Source organism: Carassius gibelio, chromosome A3, assembly GCF_023724105.1.
Source record: "Carassius gibelio isolate Cgi1373 ecotype wild population from Czech Republic chromosome A3, carGib1.2-hapl.c, whole genome shotgun sequence".
Taxonomy (NCBI): Eukaryota; Metazoa; Chordata; class Actinopteri; order Cypriniformes; family Cyprinidae; genus Carassius; species Carassius gibelio.
In genome coordinates, this window is record NC_068373.1 from 11,155,810 (window position 1) to 11,175,243 (window position 19,434).

Sequence of the window (19,434 nt, forward strand, 5' to 3'; positions counted from 1 at the left end):
TACGTGGCACAAGATGGTGAAAATGAGCACGACCGACAAAGACATCTATCGCAATGTGGCACTGCAACAGAATAGAACAATAAAGGTTTCATTATAAAATGCAACGCTAACGGTGCAAATAGCGGCACTGCAGCGTTGAAAGGTGTCCATTATAATACAACATCGCAAAAGAATTGAACAAAACGCAGGCATCTCAAGATGATTTTTTAGATTCTTTTGACACAGCATCTTAAAATGCGATGCCAATGGCTCAAGATGCTGCAAAACAAGCATTGCAACATTAAAAAATGTCCATTGGAATACAACAGCAGGCATCTCGAGATTAGTTTTTAACTTAACACAGCATGTTAAATGTAACGCTAATTCTCTAAGATGCAGCAAAAAAAGCAAAAAGCATCACTACAATAAAAGACATCCATTGCAATATGACAGTTCAATGGAATAGAACTCGAGATCATTTTAAATTAAAAATAAAAATTAAATGTATGCATTTAGCAGACGCTTTTATCCAAAGTGACTTACAGTGCATTCAGGCTATCAATTTTTACCTATCATGTGTTCCCGGGGAATCAAACCCCCAACCTTGCGCTTGATAGCCCAATGCTCTACCAATTGAGCTACAGGAACACTTAGCATTTTTACATACAACAAAATAGCAAAAAAAGCCTCACAACAATGAAAAACATCTATCGCAAGATAAAAAACAAAATAAATGTAGGTATCTTGTCTGTAACTTCTTTTCACCTGATACAACATTTTAAAATGCAATGTTGAAGAAACTGCCAGCAGTCAAATCTGACTCTCTAGCACATGTTTACATAGAAAAACAGTTGCAAAATAGTGCAAGAATGCATTCTGTGTTAACGCTCCCCAAAAGTGAATAACATTCAGCATGTAGAAAACATTCTGCAGCATCATGCAAAAATGCAACACTGGTTTCCCTACATGCAGCCATGCAAGCAAAAAAGCTGACTAATTGAATTAGCATTCAGAATTTTGCAGGGCATAAATTACACAGAATCCACTCATGTTTATGGCTGATAGCAGCTCTTTCTATTGTAGCATTAAATGGTCTTTCACATTCGGGCACCCAAAACACTAACAGACCCGACCAATGGAGAAGGGACCACACAGCTAACGAGATGGAGGGACAGTCAAAAAGAGCAGATGGGGCGCACAAAAGTCTGCGTTTTACCTCGGGCACGAGTGGGGAGAGTCTGACATCCTGGTTACGAGGAGAGAAGTGGTGGCAAGGGTCACGAGTGAAAGGGTGACAGGTTATTGGGGCAGAGTGAAGCAGCATGGGAAGGGCATCCATATCACACAGGGAGCAAAGGTTATGAAAACAGGGAGAATGTAATAGAGAGTCAAGAGAAGAGAACAAGAGAGATTCGATGGTTGGTGGTTAGGGGTGAAGGAGTGACGTGAAAGGAAGAACAAGGAAGATCAGCCATGGCAAGCAGCAATGTTAGCAAAAGCAATAAGCCCATCCTGATCAGCTGCAGATCAGTGGAGTTCTGCAGTTCGGTGAAGAGCACACCAGAAGGAGGGTTAGACTCATAGGGAGGGGGATGGAGGAGAAAGACATCTACACCTGAAGCTAATTTCATGTGATTGTCAAGATATAGTCAATGCATCTGCCGTTTGTGTTTCTAATGCATTTCTTTAAGGGATAAGCATTGGAATTGATGCTGCGCTCCATTCAAATGTGTTCAAATCCTGTTGGACACATGACATACACTACCATTCAAAAGTTTGGCGTCAGTAAGATTTATTTATTTTTATTTTTGCTAAGGAAATGAATCCTTTTCAGTAAGACTTGTCAGTAAGAATGACCTTGATTAATGTTGTCAGCATTGATAATTATACAAATGTTCCTGTAGGATCGTGTGACACTGATGCTGAAAATTCAGCTTTGGAAATCCTGCACTGGAATAATTACATTTTAAGATATATTAAAATAGAAAACAGTCATTTTAATTTGTAATACTACTACTACCACTACTACTACTACTAATAATGATTCACATTGCTGTTGTATGATATTTTTGGTCAAATAAATGCAGCCTTGGGGAGCATAAGAGACTTCTTTCAAAAATCTCACCAAACCTAAACTTTTCAACAGTAGTGTATAAATAACTAAGCAAAAAAATAATAAAAAAGGAAACATTGTTTGCGCTAAATGTTCTAACTTGCTTTGCTTCCATTTCCAAAAAAATGTCACTAAAACAATGTTCAATGTGTTAAAGAGAACACAACTGAACAAAATTAGGAACAGAAACTGAATTTGTGTCTCAAAGAAAGCTGCTGCGGTTCTCGCAGATTACAGCTTGCAGACAAAACACTCTAATAAACTTCATGGTTGCTAGTGATCAATGACAGATGCTTTATGTCTAGGAGCAACTGTGTGCCAGAAAATGCTTTGGCTCCAGATTGTTAGTATACCAGGAAGAGTTAGTTTCCAACTTGGAAGTCTAACTTGAAGAGCATTTTATTAGATTTTTCCAAGTAGAATACTGGTGATTCTGACTTTCCATGTTGAATGGAGTGCAGCATTACTAACCATTACAAACCAGCTATATTATTCTTTCTCTCTCTCTCTCTCTCTCTCTCTTTAACAGTAAAACTAAGCGTGTGAACTGGTATGTACAAACATTTACCACAAAAAGTATTTATTGAACAAGAACATAGTTTAGAAATAATTGTTTCTGTAAGAACAGTTCCCCTTCCAGCCTACCTATCTTGGCACCCTTCTTGAGCAGCGCCACCACCACTGATGTGTTCCTGCAGCCAACTGCACGATCCAGTGGACGCATGCCGCTGTAGTCCACGTGCTCGATCATCGCACCGTGATCCACCAGATACTGCACCTGGAACCACATCAACACCACAGCTGTGGTTTGTTTTCTGTATAACCCCTATGTCTTATCTGTTCAAAACTACAGTATTAGCATATGCGTACACATCCCATTTTGGAATTTTTTTAGACTATGGTAAATCAAAAAATGAAAATTCTGTCATCATTTACTCCACCCTCCACTGTTGAACACAAAAGATGAAAATGGAAAAATATGGTTAACCAAACAGTTGATGCTAGACATCGACTCCCATGCAATGGAATTCAATGGCTACAATCAACTGTTATCAGCATTCTTCAAAATATCTTCTTTTGTGTTCAACAGAAGCAAGTCATTTAAGTTTGGAATGACATGAGGGTGAGTAAATGATGACAGAAAACTTCATTCTTGGGTGAACTATCCCTTAAAGGTCTAGATCCACTTTACAGTAGTTCACTATATCAAAACCAACCACTTCTGAGTCGCCGTAAAAAGCGGCAAGGTCCAGTGGAGTGCGGCCGCTCTTGTCTGCATGGGCCGTCGCCGCACCTCTTTCAACCAGAGCACGGACCAATGGGAGGTGGCCTTTAAGACACGCCCAGCTCAGCGCTGTTAGCCCCTCCTTGTCCATCAGAGATAATGAGGCACCTGTGAAATAAGTTAGAAAGCAGTCAGAAGGTAAGAGAGGATTTTTTTAAATGGCTGATATATCCTCCCCCTTTCTATTCTAGTGCATGATCAGAACAGCTGTACCCTGAGCCAGCAGGAACTCAGCCGTGCCCAGATGTCCCTCAGAAGCAGCCATCATTAGAGGAGTTCGTCCCTGTTTATCAGGCATGTTCACATCAGCGCCGTGATTCAGCAACAGGTCCACTATCTGCACAACCAACACCGACATCTCAGACTAAAGCAAAAAAGACGCGTGCAAATTAAAAACGACTTTTGAGATGTAGGAGGTGCTCACCTGCCAGTGTCCCTGGCGCACGGCGCTGAAGAGTGGCACGATGCCCCTGCGGTTGGGCTGAGCCACAGCGGCGCCCTGCTCCAGTAAAAGACGACACACGTCCAGCTTCCCCCGACCTGCTGCTGCTGTCAGAGCTGAGATATTGAGAGAGTCTCTTTAGTGAGTAATCCATGCACTCATATTGAAATGAACACACAGAGTACAGGTTTTCTGGTGGTGTTGCACCTGTTTCGCCCCACAGTGTGTCAAAGCTATTTATCTGCGCTCGTTCCTCCTCTTCCTCATCTTTCTCGGGCAGGTCAAGCAGGTAGGATACAATCTGTGAATAAATCAGAATTATAATCAGAATGAAGTTTATTGCAAAGTTTGTGCACACACACGTTGAATTTGTCTTGGGGACAAGAGCTCAGTTCAGGCATACTACAGATACATAGCGATAAAGGCAATATGACACGATTATTTTTTTTTTTTTTATATAATACAAAATGTAAAAAATCTAGAATTGAAATAGAATTACATATGTACAGATAAGCTATTTACAGGTAGATGTGCAGTTGTGACACACTATGTGTGTATCACATACACATTATTTTTAATTTCTAATTCTAGTTAGTTTGATAAACATTTTAAGTTTTCACACTGTGATTCTTTACTATTTTAATTTTTACCAAAGTTAAACTGAGATATTAATGATATAATTTATTTGTAATATTTTATATTGTATAATAAATATAAAATTCTATATAATTTTTTTTATAAAAAGCATATGAAACCATGAATAAATAATAATAATAGCTAATAAATACCATGCATATTAAAATATATTTTGTTCTGAGAAATATAAAGTGGAAAAAAAACATTTATATAAAAATAAAAATCTTGCATTATAACACTGTATGTCATTACTGATGCTTTTGATCAATTAAATACTTTTAAATGTATCCTGAATAAAAGTACTGATTTCTTAAAAAAACTAAAATGTACCTCTGTATAGCCCATACTGGCGGCTGCTATGAGGGCCTGCTGAACTGCATGGCTCTTGTTGAAGGATCCGTCTGTGTTCCACTCGCACTGTAGCAGATACTTCACCACATCTAGATGACCCCGCAGGCCGGCGTGGACCAGCGCACACTGACCGTTCTTGTCCAGGTGATCCACCTGAACAGAAACACACAGGAGAGAGTGAGACTGAGATCAAAATCAACAGCCACCACCCTGCGTTTGTATTGTTTCTACAGTACATCTCTGTCTAGACATGCATGGCTGACCTTGGCTTTCCTGCTGCAGAGGGCAGTGATGATGGGTAGGTGACCTGCGGCGGCTGCGTAACCAAGAGGAGTGAGTCCGCTGTCTGAAACGCCATCCACATCCGCCCCACACTCCAACAGCAGAGCCACAGTCTCCAGGTAGCCCAGGTGAGCGTGGACACACAGGATGGGGGCGTTATTCAGCACCTCTGTACGATAGTTCATGTTAGCTCCGCCCATAATCAGAAGCCGAGATACCTGGAGGAAGAGAGGAAGATGAGGATGTGGAGGAGTAGATGGAACGGGATTAAAAAACTGAAGAAATAAAGAAATTTCCAATTATTTTATATATTGTAGTTTAATACAATCAATATGAACAACTTCCTTACTGATATAACATTAAGGAAAAATTACTAGAAAAATAAGATAAAATAACTATTAAAAAAATTACATTACCATCTAAAAGTTCTGGGAAACTGAGTGTTTTTTTTTTTTAAAGAAATTAATACTTTTATTCAGCAAGCAAGCAATAAATTGATTAAAAGTTCATATTTAATACTTTGTCACAAAACATCATTTGTCACATAACTTTTTAGCTACATAAACATTTCTAATAAAAAATTTTTTATTTAATTTTAAATTACAAATGATTTAAAAATGTTAATAGCTAAAAACATTAATTTAAATGTTTTTAAATATATTAAACAAAAAACAGTTATCTTAAATTGTAATTATATTTCACAATATTTATTTAAAAATTTGTTTTTACTGCATTTTTGTTCAAATAAATACAACATTGGTGATAATTAGAGATCCCCCGCCTCAAAAAAAAAAAAAAAAAAAAAAACTACAAACCCAAAGTTTTGAAAACTAGAGTATAAAGTTTTTGGAAACAGATAGTTTTTCTTTAATTATGTAATGTTCTTGAGAGATTTAAGAGACTTCTTTCAATAACTTAAATTTCACTGAATGTTTACTAATCCCAAACTCTTGAATGGCAGCGTACTGTATGTACATTTAAAAGATTTTCCTTAAAAATAAATAAAGTTAATAGCAGATATTTTCAGGTTTTCTATTACTGTGGGAATTCTGTTTACACACACACACACACACACACACACACACACGCGCACATGCGCACACACACACACACACGCGCACATGCGCGCACACACACACACACACACACACACACACACACACAAACACACCTTGATGTTCGGAGTGTAGAGATTTCTCAATGAAGTCAAAGCTGCAGAGAGCCCTTCTGTACTGTAGGACACCCACAGCCCCTGCAGAACTGAAGAGGAAACCCCAACCTTCTTACTCAGGCCCTGCGTCCAAGAGACAATGTAGTTAATAAAAAAACATCAATGGTAATCTAACAGAAACCTATTTCAAAAGCATTTATTTACTGCTTTAGTCCAGTTTATGCTAACAGCTGTTATAGTTAGCCTTACCTTAAAGATGTGAGCTTTAAGAATGTGGTGGCCAAGTTCGAGGGTCTGCTGTCGATTGAGCTTGCTGTCTTGCCGTGAAAACCAGAAAGCAAGCAGTGTGTGGCCACTCCTAAAGAATCATGGGAAAAGAGACAAGACGAGGCTATATGAGATTGTAGCTATACCTCTCAGACATTGACACAATGTTCACATTCCATTTTACTTCAGGATATATGATATGAAGAAAAAAATGTGGGGCAGGAATCCATGAAATATTCAGAAGACACTTTAGCTTCTCACCTGGGGTCACAGAGGAACTTGGTCTTCTCTCCATCCTCTCTCCAGATGAGCCACTCTCTGAAGGACGGGTGGATGAACATGCGCGTTCCATCGCGTCTTTTCACCAGGAAGGGCGAAAGGAGTTCAGACCTCTGCTGGAAATCGTCCCAGTCCATGGCCGCTCCACGCACCATGCCGGCGTTCACGGCACTGTACGCCTGCTCATCAGTTAAGGGGTGTAGAGAAGCCACGGCCACGTTAAGCAGCGGAAGAACGCGCTCGAAAGACGACTGAGTTGGGAAACGCATGTTCAGCTGCAACAAGTAAACCTCGGCCAGATTCACCGGAACCACCTGCACACAAACACCATGCTTACAGTTTCATCAAAATAATAATAAAAGACAAAAAATGCTAAAAAGATGAAACATAACACACACACACACACACACACACGTATATATATATATATATATATATATATTTACATTTTCTTTTTAATTGCAAAATCTAAATGAGTTTAATTTACCCTATTACTTTTTTCATAGAGTACATATTTAAAATGAATCATAAATAATTAACACCACATACATACTACGAAAAGCTATAATTAAAAAAATATTACAATAAAATCATACCACATACATAACTACGAAAAGCAGTAAAAACAGCACACATAATTATTAAAGGTAAAATCAAATATGAAAAAAACATAAAAAAATACATTAGCACCATATACTGTACATCCCTGAAAATCTCAAATGAATTAAAAATAAAGTAAAAAAAACAAACCAAACATATTGAAAAGCTATACAATAAAAAAAGTTAAAAACAAAAATACACTAAATAAAACCCAGAACGTACAAAAATGAGGCTTTAGTCAGTTTTAATGTTTCTTTTATTTTAATTTTCATTCCTGTCATGATGCATTAGGTAATAAAGGTAATAAAGGAGGCCCCTGACCTTGAAGCTGGAGCTTTTGAGCACCAGGTAACCCTTCTCAATGAGGTCCAGCGTGAGCTTCAGGTAGAGATACGAGCCCCGGCTCAGACTCTTCAGATGAGTGCTGAGTTTGGTGAAGGCTGCGTTGTCCAGCTTGCCATTGAGAGCCACGTTGTTCTGGATCTCCTGGCTGCAGTGAAGCCGGTGCAGGATGTAGCCCTGCAAGTCCGAGTCAATCGCATCACTTTCATCCAGACGATCCAGAGAGATACGGTGGAACGGCAACGGACGAGTTATATCCTGAGATCAAAAGAAAACATTTATGAAAGTAAATAAGTAAAAAGGATGGAAGTATGGTTAGATGGATGGAATACAGACCTGCAGTGTGGTTCTGACAGTGACCACCAGTTTAAGCCAGGGAGGGAAACGCTCAACGGTTTTGCACAGGAAGGAAACAATGGTTTCTCCATAATCCGGTTTATGAAACTCTGCCTCATTCAACCCGTCAATCACAATGAGGAGATTCTCCTCACACGCAATCTTCCTCTCTGTAAACATTGCATGTGTCCAATATTACATATATGTATGTCAGCATAAGAGTGTGCAGGAACACGCTTACGCACCTCGATGCAGGATCTCCAGAGGCTCCAGCAGGCCCCGGCGGAGAGCGTTGAAAGGGTCCTGGACGCAGGCGCGCAGGCTGAGTGTGCTCTGCAGATGCGGCTGGCGGAGCAGCAGATCTCGGTAGGCCTGCATCTGAGGAGCCCTGCACAACAACGCTGCCACATTATGCACAAACTCAGGCACCAGGCAGGTGTATGCGTTGTCGGACTGACAGTAATGGTACGCCACCACCTGCGCATGAGAGAGCAGATATAAGCTGACAAACATTTACATTCACAGGACAGCATTACATTCACATTATTAGAGCATCAGGCACTACTTCTGTATACAGTATATGCCAAACACAACTTAGCCATACTTTTCACAGAGTAAAAGGACAAAGGACACTTAAAAGGAAAAAGGAAATATTTCCAGTCTCAGGGATTTAGTGCAGGAACTGCTTTCAGCTCAAAAACACAATGAATATTAAAACTACAGAAAGATTCAAAGCTCAGGAATTTTGATTTGATGAAGGCCTTTTATTGATGCATAAAACATCATGGAGTTTGAGTGCATCGATGGCCTTATTCCAATATTCTAAGACCGCTGCTTCCCTGGATTCCCTTCATCACGCAGTATATGTGTGTGTGTGTGTGTGTGTGTGTGTGTGTGTGTGTTCCAAAGCTTGTCATCATTAGCAATGCAGACTCTGAGTATATCTAATGGCTGTGCCGGGAGACTCTGCGCATATAAATATTTGATGTGGCAACAGAGCCGCAATAAACCATTGGGCTTAAAAGAATAGAGAGAAAAGGAAAGCACAGAGAGAGAGCGAGACAAAGAGGAGCAAGGGAGATTGAATGGCAGGCTGGGTATATGCCCGCCCCGTAGATTATGTTGGTATTAGTTGGCACCTGAGAAGCCAGCCTTCTGAGGGCCTCCTCCTGGCGTCTCCTCATCTCGGGCGTCCCAGGGCAGCTGCTCCCACCGACCAGAGTACCGTGAGCGGACTGAGGCTGGCTCGAAGGCAGTGTGTCGCTATCTGAGAGGAGGACAAGACATGCATGTATGTGAACAAAATGCTATTGACATTTTAAGAGCTGAAGATATTCCCTTTAAAAAAATAAAATCAAAAATAGTTTGCCTAGGAATGAAAATTCTGTAATTATTTACTCAGCCTCAGGTTTAAACCTGTATTCTATTATTTTATTTTCTGTGATCTATTTTTCTTTAGAATATATATATCCATAGCCATAAATTGATCTTGTCAGTAGACTGTGTGACTAATATGTATTTTACTCACTGTGACCAATGAGTGCAGTATTGTGCTTCTAAAATCATAAAAAAGATCATATCCATAGAAGCAAATCCTCATCAGTCATAACTAACTAAATGTTTTGCAGGGTTTTAAGCTTCAGAATTTCAAAGTATTTACCAATAAAAGAAAAATTGCATAAAAATTTGCGATATTAGAAGTCTTTTTTTATTTTTATTTTATTTTGTAAAGTAAAAAAAGATTAAGTATATTCTAAAACATATTTTAATAAAATAATATACATATCAATCTAAATTACATTTGAAATCTACATTATTATGAGTATGATAAATTCAAACTATAACTAAAAAAACTATTTTCCATTTTAAGTTTCAGAAACACAAAAAACACGCAAGTCTTCTAAAGCCATATGAGAGTTTAATGTGAGGACGGACTGGAATTGAAGATATTTGATGAATTGGTATGAATTAGTCAATTATTTGCTGGAAGTCTTCCAGGAAGTGCTGAAAGTCTCAGGTTTGCATCTCAGATAATAATGACCCCATTATTTGTATTTGTTACTATACATTTTTTCTCTTAGATGCTTATTAAATCTTAAGCAAATGTGGTCACAGTTAAGTGGTTTTGGTCTGAATGAGTCCACTCACGTTTTGGGGAGGCGTGTGGACTGTCAGAGGGGATCTGTCTCATGCGGGTCCCATGGCAGCTGAGGGCCACCAGGCGAGAGACGATGGCCGTCTTGCCGAAGCCCACGTTGCCGACAATAACGACACCTTGATTGGCGGTGGTCTCGCTGCGGCGCAGACAAGCGTCCACTTCCTGGAACAGCCATTCTCGACCGGTGAAAACTGCTTCAGGCGTCAGACTGGGCACCTCGAAGAGAAGCGGCTTTAGGGCGATGTCCGGTGGCCGGTATGGAGCAAAGCGCACTGCATTGTGGGAAGCATTAGGAAATACTGTCAGTGAAACGGGGTTTATACAAACACACACAGTATATTTATCCTTCCAAAACCTCTTTTTCTTCATGTTTCTCTTTCTTCTTACAGTGATTTGATCCATCAAAGAGAAAGTTTTACAATTCACTTTCAAAAACGAAAACACAATGCAGTAATCATTTTTTAACCAGCAGAGGGGGATGCTTTATCTGAGAAAGGCCAGGACTGGCAGCTTACGCAAGCCAGAGCATCAGTGTGAAACACCATGAATCAATGGTAGTCGACGGGGTGCCTTGACCCATTAATGCATGGCAGAAAATACATCTGAAATAACAGATCAGCCTCCATGCATCAAAAAACAGCCACAGAGCTGTCACGGTGCCGTTGCCGTGGTTACAGGAGCCCGCCCCTGGGGATGCTTGATGCCTCTGTTCAGAGATTATCTGTCAAATTTATTGCACAAAGCAAAATGTATATCCATCAGCATATCAATCCACCATAATCGAGATCCTTAATATAAATTAAAAACAATCCTCATCTAATATTCATATTCAGTCTTCATTATTATTTTACGGATCATACATATATTATCATTAATCCCAATTACTGATGAAATATTCAAGGTGAGTGTCATGTAGAAGCAAGACAGGGATATTGGGAGGAAATCTTCAGCACGATTAGCATAAATTATGTATAATTTCCTGACTGTACAGGATTGTGCTGCAACAAGTGTGATAAAGCATATTATGAGGTTAATTATCCCTCCATTGCATGTGGACTATTAATTAGCCTTAGAACATATCAGTTAATTATCTATGCATTAGCATAACAGGATGGGCAGATTTATGCAGAGCGAGGTGACCTTTATGAGCACATATGGATGCTGGCAGACACTATAGCAAAAAGGGCAAGAAACAGAGACAAAGAAAGAGAGAGATAGAAAACCCGGGGCAGCCGAGCAGTAAAACGGCTATAAAGAACTAGAGACAACCAGGAAGGTTGTAATAAAGAAGGAGGAAAAAGAAAAGTGCACTCATTGCTTTTCAGTAGCAGGTTCACATGTTTGAGCATCACATCACTATGAACCCTTTTAACAAAATATGATGATATGTTTCGACATTAATTAACATTGTAAATGCAGCCATTACTGTATTATGTGTTCATAAAAAAAAAAAAAAAACAGACTACATTTTGTGATGTCTGGCATTAAATGACAGTAAACTAGTTAACTGTACTCCATAAGGGGTTTCTAATACAACAGCAGAGGAATTGATGGCAAATTTCACATCTTTCTCTTTTCTGACCAATGTTAGCAATCTCTCTATATTTTAGTTTTCCCTTTTGTAAGGTCATAGAAGCTCAAAAATGTGAAGAAGGGGTGTAAATAAGCACACAGATGCAGTCTAGCTCCACTGCTTTGTCATCCTGAACTAAACGGGCTATCTGGTAGATTGTGAAAGCTATCGGAGTGCAGACTGAATGTGAGAGGAAACCCAGACCTCCAAGGCATGATTTAGGATGTGTGGAGCCTTGACTGTGAGCTTTAGACAGCAGGCTGAGTTCTGACGGATGAGCCAGAGCTAATGCTAGTAGGAAGTCAATACATTGATCTGGACTGGAGACAGATTACGGCACAACGGGACGAGGGGGGAGAGTGGTCCGCAGAAGAGCTGCAGAGTGTGTTGAGGGTCTTAATGGGACATGAGTCAAGAGTCAAGACACACACACAGATGTCAATTCAATTAATATTATATTGCAAAGATTAATTATTTTAAATCTCTTATTTTGCAGAATTCTATTTTGGTTTCCCCTAAAGTCCACTTACAGGTATAATGTTAATCAAGAATCTGCAACCAAAAACAGTCATAATTTAGATTTAAATGATAATTTTCCACCCTCTCTAAGATTAAGATTGCTGTATTTCTACTGCACATTATATGTTAGTATGCTGTTATGATTCTCTTTGTATGTAAAATAAGTAGCAACACCCCCAAAAAGCTGCTGAATAATAAAAAAAAAAGTTATGTTTTTACATTTTTGGTCAAGAAATAATAATTCCATCCTTTCTTTCTCTTTCTTTTATTATCTTATAGAGCTGCTTTATAGTTTGCTTCTTAACGAATTAATTTTACAATACTGTTACTGAATTCAATTGAACTGTATAATGACACAATTTTGTTTTTCAAGCTCCTTTACAGCTAAAATTGTATTTGTTTCATAATGCAACATTAATACTGCATGCTATATTCTTGTTTATTACAATGAAGCTGCTTTGAAACAGTCTGTATTGTATAAAGCGCAATATAACTGGACTTGCACAGAATGAGTAGGTCTGTGTTCACTTGTGACTGGTAATATGCAAGGTGTGGTGAAGTGAAACAAATGAAGAGTGGAAGAGAAATAAGTATATGTGGTCACATACACATAATAAATCTGGGGAAAATATACACACCTCTAATGTCTGCTTGTCCAGAGCGGCTGAAACCGGAGTTCTGTCGTGGCATACGCAAAGACGTGCGCAGTGGAGCCTGTCTCTGCTCATCCAGGTATGCAAGATCCTCCAGGTGAGCTGAACTAGTGGCTGTGTGTGTGAGAGAGAGAGAGGGAGAGAGGGGGGAAAGAATTAGGCTACTTTTTAAATTTTTTTTTTTTTTTTACATATCATTCTCTTTTATTTTGTGTGTGTGTGTACATTGATGCTTAAGCAATATTATATTTAAAATATTCATTCCAATCAAGTACGTTAAAAAATGAACACTGAAATAAATTCTGAATTTAAATAGAAAATTGAGAAAAGGAGAGCGAGCGAGAGAGAGAGAGAGAGATTGACAATCTCTATTTAAACTCATTCCACCCACATACATATACAACAATAACAGAGAAAAACAGAAACCAGTTATTATGCATTTCCTCATTTAAGCAGCCAAGCAAAAAAAAAGCAGCAAACATATTAAAAAGAGCTTGTTGTTTCAAAATCAGGGAAAGTTTTCAACATCAGTAATATGTCTACTATAAGTTTAATTATGCCTGAAATTAATCAACTATCAACTTCAGCTATGAAGTAAATCTGGCATGGTATTTTTGTTTAATAAACCATTTACCATGATAAAAGATTAATATCAGATTGTACTTGGACATATGCTTTGTTAGTAAATGATTACAGAAGTACCATGGTATTTGTATTTAACTTCATTCATTACAAGCTTTTACTGGAGTGACTTACATACAAATGATGGTACACAAAGCTATTTTACAAGGAATTCCGTGAGAAAACGGTGTTATTTCATGGTACTATCAAAAACATGGTACTAATACTAAGGCTCTATTTGTCGTTAACGATGAGTCAAACCTTTTGTCAAACTGAATGAGAGCTAGTGTTTGCCTAGCTTGTTGTTATTAGCTTACATGAAAGTGCATGCATGAATTCTGATTCGCTTTTCCTTTGCTAATGAGGAGGAAAGTTCATGGCGGCTTGATACACAAGAATATTAAGAACACAGTGGGTGGCAACTGAATTTAACAAACAGGAACAATAATGTTGAAATCCCTTTCGGAGTAAATTTTTCCAGCTGATGAATAATAATACAAAAAATATTGACCAATCAGAATCCACCTGACTTCAAAGAATTCAAGATTTTAAAGCAACAGACTACATAAATGCACTAATAAACAGAACATTACTGTCTGTTGGTGTGGATGCTAACAAGGTTACTGTTATCTTTTTAGGTTTTGTTCCTGTTGTGAACAGCCCTTCTCTGTAAAACTGACAAAAACTATGGTTATCATTGTAAAATGTGAAAAATATCCTAGACACCAGTATTTCTCCTGCCATAAATGTGTTGCTGGATTGACAGCTGCTTGAAATGCGTCACAATGACTTCGGCTCCCATCACTGAACTAGTGTTTTACTGCAGTTAACACTAAACGTCTGAACATCTACATCTATATCTCTAACCTGGTCTGAACATGGAGATCTGTTTGTGTCCTTAAATAATACTATGGAAGATAAACATATAATAGCTTATGCTTTTCTAGGCGATCGGACTTGTGATTATCACCTAAAAAAATTACTTAAGGTGCTGCTACATTTACTTTCGTCAAGCGAATTGTCACATGAGGGCAAAAGATTTCCCGTCTAAATTTCACAACTGTTTTTTGCTGCTCACATGGTGAGCATTCTCTTTGTTGATGAGCAGAAAGCTGCTTGGTCTAAAATTATAAGTTGTGCTTCATACATTGCTACACTACTGACAACAGACTACTTTTTTGCCCATGAAATCGCCAAAATGTGACCACAGCTTTAGACTTATAAAGGGAATAAACATGAGCCATTTCAAGAGATAAGAACATTTGAGACTTGGCAGTGTGTTCTTTTAATGTGTGCCAATAAGAACCCACCAGAAACACCCTAGCAACATATTTTGCATTTTTTATGCATAGATATGTATAGACAGTTGCCACATTCAACAACTTTAGACACGCCGACACTTCTGTCATCTTGGTGAACGGTTAATGTGCCGTCACTTACAGTAAAAATCAATGAGTTTTGACGTGGACCTCCTTGCTTTGTTGTAACGGGGCAGCATCAGGAGCTGGGAGCTGCTGCAGAGCTCAAATAACCCATAAAGATGAGAAGAGGGGCACTTCTATAGCTCTCACGGTAATCACTAGATACTTTTACTGACCTTGACATTTTAAAGGAACTGGACACACGTGTTTGTTGACTTTTAGGGTCTGGATTACGCAGGATATTTCCTCTCTTTGCAGTTCGCCATTCATGAACAGAAGAAGTGTTCAAAGAGCCTCAGCTGAATGAGTTTCACACGAGCTGACTCCAAATATTCACCCGCGGTGAAAGATGAATGTGAGTGTTTGGCACTAACGGGATTTGAATGAGTTTTGACGAGCTCAGCATAATATGGAGGTTTCTGCCATTTTACAGTTAATCTAGGGTTAAATTACAACTGGAATGAAAATACTGAGTTTCTGAAATGACTCAAAGGAAGCAAAGCAACAAAGGTGTAGGCACATATTTTCTAGAAGAAATTGCTAAGATAAAGTAAACTGAATGTTTATAAAAATGGATAGTCCCACCAAATCTGACAGAAAAAGACATGATTAATAATTTAATTCAAGTGACCATTATTTGCTAGCCTACAGTTAGGTTATCAAATTATATTTCTTATCATTTATTATAACCATAGCAACAGCAATAATAATAATAATAATAATAATAATAATAATTCTTGTTGTTAAGAATATGATGCAACATTGTAGCCTATACTTACTGTATTTAATTTATGTACAATAGTATATTATTGTAGGCTAAACAAATTATGATAACATTAATTCGGTTTTATTTTCATTACAGATGCACTAGTACTATTGTGGCAGTATGTCTGCTCTTCACAGTATGTCAATTTCCAACTTAAATTTCAGCGTCTTTCTTGACTCACTGTTTCACTTGACTGCCAAAAGTTTAATACAAATTGTAAATAATTATACAGTATGCATACTGCACATTTATATTTCACATAATATTTAGACATATTCTGACATATTCATACGGTATTCTAAGCTTAGCCATAAATGAAAAACCAACAGGTGTAAAAACGTACCAGCCACAGAGTTGGGGCGGGGCATGAGGTAGAGGGGGATGGAGTGGGCGGAGTGAGAGATGGAATGCTCCAGACTCCTCTCTGGGATTTTGTTGAGGCTGTATGTAGAGGCGGCCATGTTTTCATCCACCCGATAAAGAAAAGCGTCTGCACCCATTGACTTCTGTGCCTGCCAGAGCTTCAGGCTGCCCCGTGAGCCCTCGCTGTGTTTACCTCCATGCTCGGCGTTCTCTGAGTAACTGGTGAGCGTTGCTGCATGAAAGCAATGAGACATTAGAAACAGAGACATTTTTGTATTTGTACATCAATGATCAGCATTCATTTCTGTTCTTCAAACAACTACAGAATGTCTCTGACCTATAATGCCGCTGTCTCGGCTCTCCAGGGTGGAGGTGGGACTCGTGATGGATCCGTAAGCACAGTCTCTGGTGCCCATGTTACCCGGGGCTCCAGCGGGTAACGTGGAGCAGGGGCTGCCAGGAGGGGGCGACGCTGTGCTGCTGGCTAAACTAGAGCATGGGCTGATCCTCTGGGTCATGGAGATGCCCTGAACATCACAAAAAAGAAAGTTTCACCCTCAAAATTACAGAGTTGGAGAATTTCAGTAACTCCAACAGAGGTAGAGTGTTTCTCCTCTCTTTCCACAAGAATCACAAGCAATGAGCGGAAACCAACAATTGTTGCATGGTTTCTATTTTGTAGCCGTGGCTTAAGCTTGTCCATCCAAAGTATAATCTCACTGGCTCAAAATCCTACTCCAAGTTCTATAATAAATATGTGATCAGCTCTGAAATACCTCATAGCTATATGTTCAAAGATCAATAAATAAACCATTAATAATAGTAATAGTACTACTACTAATAAATTATTATTATTATTGCTGTCAAACGAATAATTGCATCTAAAAAATTTTTTTTATCTAATATATAGGGGTGGTGAAAAAAATCGATTATTGATTAATCGCGAGTATGTTATGGACGAGTATGAATCGATTATTAAATTTTCAAAAATCGATTTTTTTTTTTTTTTTTGCATTATTTTATTTTGTAAAAAAAAATTATAGCGGGAGTTGAACGTCACGAACGCGCCCAGTTCCAGTTAGCAAGCAGCCAGAACAGGTGTGTAAAATGGAAAAACCAGGAGCGAGCAACCAACCGAACCACCCAGCTCCATCTGGGCTCAAAGCAAGCGTGTGGATTTATTTTGGTTTTCATGGCAGGAGCTCTAACCCTCTTGGCGCCATGGTCGAGTTTACTCGACAAGATGCGGCACTGAATAAAACGGCCGATTTTGTCAAATAGGGTGTCAAATTTCACGCGACCTCCCCTGCACCAGATAGCAGACATGTAATACTTAATCTCTGACTCAAAAAAACGTAATGCTCCTTAACAAAATCTTCGAGAGCGCATTGAATCAGTGCGAAAAAAAGCGGAGCTAGTGTGAGAGTGAGCCATTTTATCTGACCAATGTTGTCAACGTCAGCGAGTATTGGCATTAGATTATTATTATTATCATTATTATTTTTATTATTATCTAATGGCATCAATAAGGCTTCAATAAACCCGCGATGAAGTGTTGGGACTTCTATTAGTGGACACTGATTCTGAAGGGGAATATCTGTATCCAGAAGATGACGGTGATATTGAAAGTGAAAGTACACCAAGCACAAACGGTGAATCCTCTGCCCAATGTAAATGGTCCTTTGCCAAATGTCAGAGGTGTGAACAATGTTTGCAGGGGTCGGAGTGTTCATTGCGAAATTAGCAGGCGTGTTAGTGTTGCGGGGACGAAGCGGGAGATTTTTTCCGCGCTAGACATGTATATTTGTCTTCTGGCCGCACCTCTCCGCAATCGCGGTGACAGTATTGTAGTGGAAACTTTGTCTAATGCCTCTGGGTATGTTAGACGAGGTCGAAATATTCATAGGACAGTGAGGAGGCAAGGTCGGGAGTCGCAATGACCCTGACAGTAGTCCGAGCTGTGCACATTCTGCGCGTGCGAGAGGCAGATCTGGCCGCGCTGCTCATAGCAGAAGCAGAGGCGATGTGACACGGGGCATAGATTTTGAACTAAAAAGGTCTTGTCTACTTGTGTTTGTGTGTCATATGAATAATATATATGTGCCCCATACATGGAATCTGAGTGCCTGCTGCATGTAGTAAACTGAAAATCCCAACCGCTACATGCAATCGGTTTGTTTCTACCATTTATTAGTAATGATTTACACAGTTTGTTTACTTACTGTTGTGAAATGGAAAATCAATAATCGTTAATCGAGAATCGTTAATAATCGAAAATCGACTGTAATCGAATCGGGACTTCAATAATCGTAATCGAATCGAATCGGGAAATCAGACAGATTAACCACCCCTACTAATATATGCATGTGTACTGTATTGTGTATATATAAATACACAAACATATATGCATGTATTTAAAAAAAAAAATTAACGTGTGTGTGTGTGTGTGTATATAGATATATACAGGTATATAAATAAATCTAAATATTTTATATATAAAAATGTTTTTGTATATACATGCATGTGTGTATTTATACATACATAATAAAAATAAACAATACACATGCATATATTATAGAAACAAAAACTTTTATTTTGGATGCGATTAATCATGATTAATCGTTTGACAGCACTAATTATTTTTATTTTTTTGATGATTATTATTATTAATGTTATAGTTTGTATTGTTATTTGTTATTATTAAATAATAAGGGGGGTATAATAAATAATAACAACAGGAAATAATAATAATACAAATAATTATAATTAATAACAAATAAAAATAATGCTCATATTCATGTACAAAGCCAGGATATTGCATGTTTTTCTAATAAACAAACATAAAAACATGTATTATCTGAAGGTGTATTCACACACTCACTGGAACTCGTGCATGAAACACTAACAGCACAAATTTGTTTAAACCTTTGGTAAAACCACTAACTTAAATTGTTCCATTCAATTCAATATGGCAATTTACATTTGAATAATTGTACAAAGAACTGAGATTTACATGCTTGTGTTTCATGAATGAGGCCAAGAATCTCCACTCATTGTTACACTGCAGAAATGTAGCATCTCGGAGGATTTTTTGTTAGATCAGTGCACCACTGCTTATATATGAGGGTCATGTTCCAGAAAAGCAGCACTGTTGAATGACTTTCACACACAAAAATGCCCACAGAAGTGGAAATCTGCTGACTGGTAGTTAATGATACAGTCCTGTCCCATATTTCTGCTGAGGACTGCACACTCATGTGGAATTATCTCTTTTTAT

The 19,434-nt window shown here is 38.4% G+C and overlaps 1 protein-coding gene across 2 annotated transcripts in view; it reads right to left on the reverse strand.

Moving 5' to 3' along the window:
• LOC127946545 (protein TANC2) overlaps positions 1-19,434 on the reverse strand; it is a 133,007-nt gene that overhangs the window by 7,496 nt on the left and 106,077 nt on the right. For both annotated transcript variants that reach the window (XM_052543199.1, XM_052543208.1), the window contains exons 6-23: positions 16,495-16,684; positions 16,138-16,389; positions 12,972-13,100; positions 10,232-10,513; positions 9,223-9,350; positions 8,329-8,560; positions 8,084-8,253; positions 7,727-8,005; positions 6,788-7,119; positions 6,509-6,617; positions 6,260-6,382; positions 5,070-5,306; positions 4,786-4,959; positions 4,027-4,120; positions 3,802-3,935; positions 3,591-3,714; positions 3,310-3,485; positions 2,738-2,870 (exon numbers count right to left, since the gene is read on the reverse strand). In XM_052543199.1, the coding sequence (XP_052399159.1) occupies positions 2,738-2,870; positions 3,310-3,485; positions 3,591-3,714; positions 3,802-3,935; positions 4,027-4,120; positions 4,786-4,959; positions 5,070-5,306; positions 6,260-6,382; positions 6,509-6,617; positions 6,788-7,119; positions 7,727-8,005; positions 8,084-8,253; positions 8,329-8,560; positions 9,223-9,350; positions 10,232-10,513; positions 12,972-13,100; positions 16,138-16,389; positions 16,495-16,684 (3,298 nt within the window). The remainder of the gene's footprint in view (positions 1-2,737; positions 2,871-3,309; positions 3,486-3,590; positions 3,715-3,801; positions 3,936-4,026; positions 4,121-4,785; positions 4,960-5,069; positions 5,307-6,259; positions 6,383-6,508; positions 6,618-6,787; positions 7,120-7,726; positions 8,006-8,083; positions 8,254-8,328; positions 8,561-9,222; positions 9,351-10,231; positions 10,514-12,971; positions 13,101-16,137; positions 16,390-16,494; positions 16,685-19,434) is intronic.